Source organism: Drosophila innubila, assembly GCF_004354385.1.
Source record: "Drosophila innubila isolate TH190305 chromosome 3R unlocalized genomic scaffold, UK_Dinn_1.0 2_E_3R, whole genome shotgun sequence".
Taxonomy (NCBI): Eukaryota; Metazoa; Arthropoda; class Insecta; order Diptera; family Drosophilidae; genus Drosophila; species Drosophila innubila.
The window spans coordinates 32,378,503-32,381,308 of record NW_022995380.1 but is presented as its reverse complement, the minus strand read 5'-3'; the positions used below and the strand labels follow the sequence as shown (position 1 = coordinate 32,381,308).

Below are 2,806 nucleotides of genomic sequence, written 5' to 3'. Positions count from 1 at the left end.
TCTTTTACTTAATATTTCAATTAAATATTCAAATTTATATTTATTAATTATTTATTTTTGACTTTTATTTTTTAATATTATTACTTTCATTTTATTTTAATGATAGGGATCAATTTGGTTATGAATACTTTTTTCCTTATTCTTTAATTTAATATTTCCATTAGTCATTCAATTTTCATTTTAATTGTTTTTCTATTTCACTTTATCATTATTAATATTAATTTTTTTTCATTTCATTAATGATTGATTTGAGTCTATGGATATTTTTGGAAACTAACGAGACTCAGCTTAAATTAGAGGCGTCATGACGATGTCGCAGCTGCCTTCCGTACTGATGATCATTGTGCTTGTATAATCCGGTTCTTCCGAGCTTTCGAATGCACCGATCATTGCGACCAAGGACCTCGTATGGACGACACTTCCGATTGCTTTGTAGCTTCCTTCCCGGCAGAAAAACATACGAGCGAGGACGATTGTGGCCGATAGTGCGATCGCCGGTCAAATTCTCATCAATGTCAAGATTTCTTGGCCTACCCCCCTTTTTGAGAGTTCCACGGCTTACACTATTGGCATCAGATCCGATATTAGACGAACCCAATAGCTTGTCTAATGCTTCCTTGCTGGTATCCGTATCAGGAATTCCGTCGCTGCTCTTGAACACCTTGTTTCCGTACAGATGACTGTGAAGGATGGTCGGACGTTCCCATTTACTGTTTCGGAGTGGTTGCTTCTCCGGTGCACAGCCAAAGGCGGTAAGTATCTCACCCTCTTGGCACTCAACTGTTCGCTCAAGACCCGCTTTATTTTTGGCAGCATCCAAGTTCTCATCGACCCATGTGTCCATGAGTATGCGTTCCATATATTCCTCCCGATTGACGCACCCCTTCTTGGCAGTTAGAACTTCGTTGGGCTTGCACTTGGAGTCATTCAGTTCCTTTGGTTGCTCAGCTTGATTTGGAAGATCTGCCTGTTTAGGTGGATCTGTTTGGGTGTCATTGTTGGCACTTGTCAGTCCATTCATGCATAGCATCATCAAACAGTATAGACCATAATATGATATCATTTTGTTTCTGTCCCTCTTAAAATGTTGACAACTACTGGACACAACTAGAAAATTCGTAATATTCGAGTGTAGCCAATTCATTGGTCTTGTTATAGAAAACCTTTTAGAGAAGCTGCTCCAAGACAAATCCATTTGGTTCCAATTCATTTTCATGCTGCATATTAACTTGAAATGCATCGCATTGAACTTAGTTATTTGTTATTATCGTTGTTGTTATTGTGTTGTTCCATTCTGCCATCTCAATTTCGCCCACAATAAAATTAATGTTTTACCTAGCCAATTCCAAACCGTTTATTTCACATAAAAATGCGATAAATAAGCGACACATCCTGTGCTAAGGCGACGAGAATAAGGACTCTGTAAGGGATAAGATAAGAGATGGGATGGGTTGTAAATTGGGGGACTGGAAGCAGAAGTCTCATTGCAGCTTATATGGTAGCTGGTGAATTCGTTAGGAGTACTCGTACCTACAGCTTTGAGTGTTTACAGCGTAAACAATGCAAAGGATGTGACGTAAGGACACACGCTTCGGCTTAAAGAGTTCAGGCTGAGTGAGAAAAGAATTGCAAAGAGAAAGTACGTAGTGCAGAGCTTAAAAACAAAGCGCCGCAGTCGCAAAACAACAATGAAAATGGCAGGAAAGGTAAGGGGAATGGGTTTCTGCACGAGGGAAAGATGCAAAGGGGGAAAAAAAGATGCACAGAAAGCAAAGACAAAGACAAAAGCTGCTCGGCACCACTGCTTATGTCGTTAGAGTTCACCCACCACAATCACAGCTACAACAACAACAATAATAACAAAAATACTAACAAGTATTTTGGACCCACGTGGACCACGAAACTCCTTGCGTGGCTGTTGTTAAAAATTTCATGTTAATGGCCGCACGAAGCTTCGCTCTTAACCTTTTGCCAAGGGGTCAACACACACACATGCACACATATTATGCACATGTGTGTGTGTGTGTGTGTGAGTGTGTGTATGAGTAACTAGGTCATTCCGCTGCCATATTTTGGTGGTACCTTTATGTGAGCAGCTTATTTCCTTGTGCTGTCCTTTGCAAATTTAATTTCAACTTGTGCACTCGCTCCAAGCGCGAAATCCATCCCATTCCATTCCATTCCAGACCCAAGCCTGGCAGGAGGAAATGACTTTAATTAAGGATATCTCGTGAAATGCTTGCTCATATTTATAACCCCTCCAATGGGACAGTAGCGGCTAGAACAAGTGGCAAAGAAGTAGAAGAGGTGCTGAGCTGCTTGTTACCCTGGTCATATTCAGATTTGCAAATGGATAAATAGTTTTTACACTCTTTGACCTGACTGACTGACTCACTGATCATTGTGCAGCCCAAGCCATAAGTACTACAAGTCTAAAACTTAAGCAATACATAGCTAAGACAAATTCATCAAGAGATAAGACGGCGTTTTGAAAATTTCGACCGGCAAGTCGGTCAAATTTGCGGTCAACGTTCACACTTTGCTTAGTATGAAAAACTTTATATTTTAATATAAAACCAATATTGGTCCCGTGGCACTCTTGTTAGAGTCGCCGCTTCAATCTTGAAAGCAAGAGCGGGTTCGATTCCCTCTTTTGCCAAGGAAAGACGAATATTTATAAGACATACCAGACAAGAAAATTGTACATCAAAATAAAACAACAATAAAAATATAGTCAATTTTAAAGTTGCCTTATTTAAAAGACCGATATTTTTAGTTCTGAGACCATAATCTTGGTTTTAGAAAA

General features: G+C 39.6%; 1 protein-coding gene across 1 annotated transcript; it reads right to left on the bottom strand.

Moving 5' to 3' along the window:
- Positions 1–221: 221 nt before the first annotated feature.
- Positions 222–1,092, bottom strand: LOC117792596. Its single transcript, XM_034632798.1, has one exon. It carries the CDS (start codon positions 1,061–1,063, stop codon positions 284–286), a length of 780 nt encoding a protein of 259 aa, XP_034488689.1. The 5' UTR covers positions 1,064–1,092; the 3' UTR covers positions 222–283.
- Positions 1,093–2,806: the final 1,714 nt, after the last annotated feature.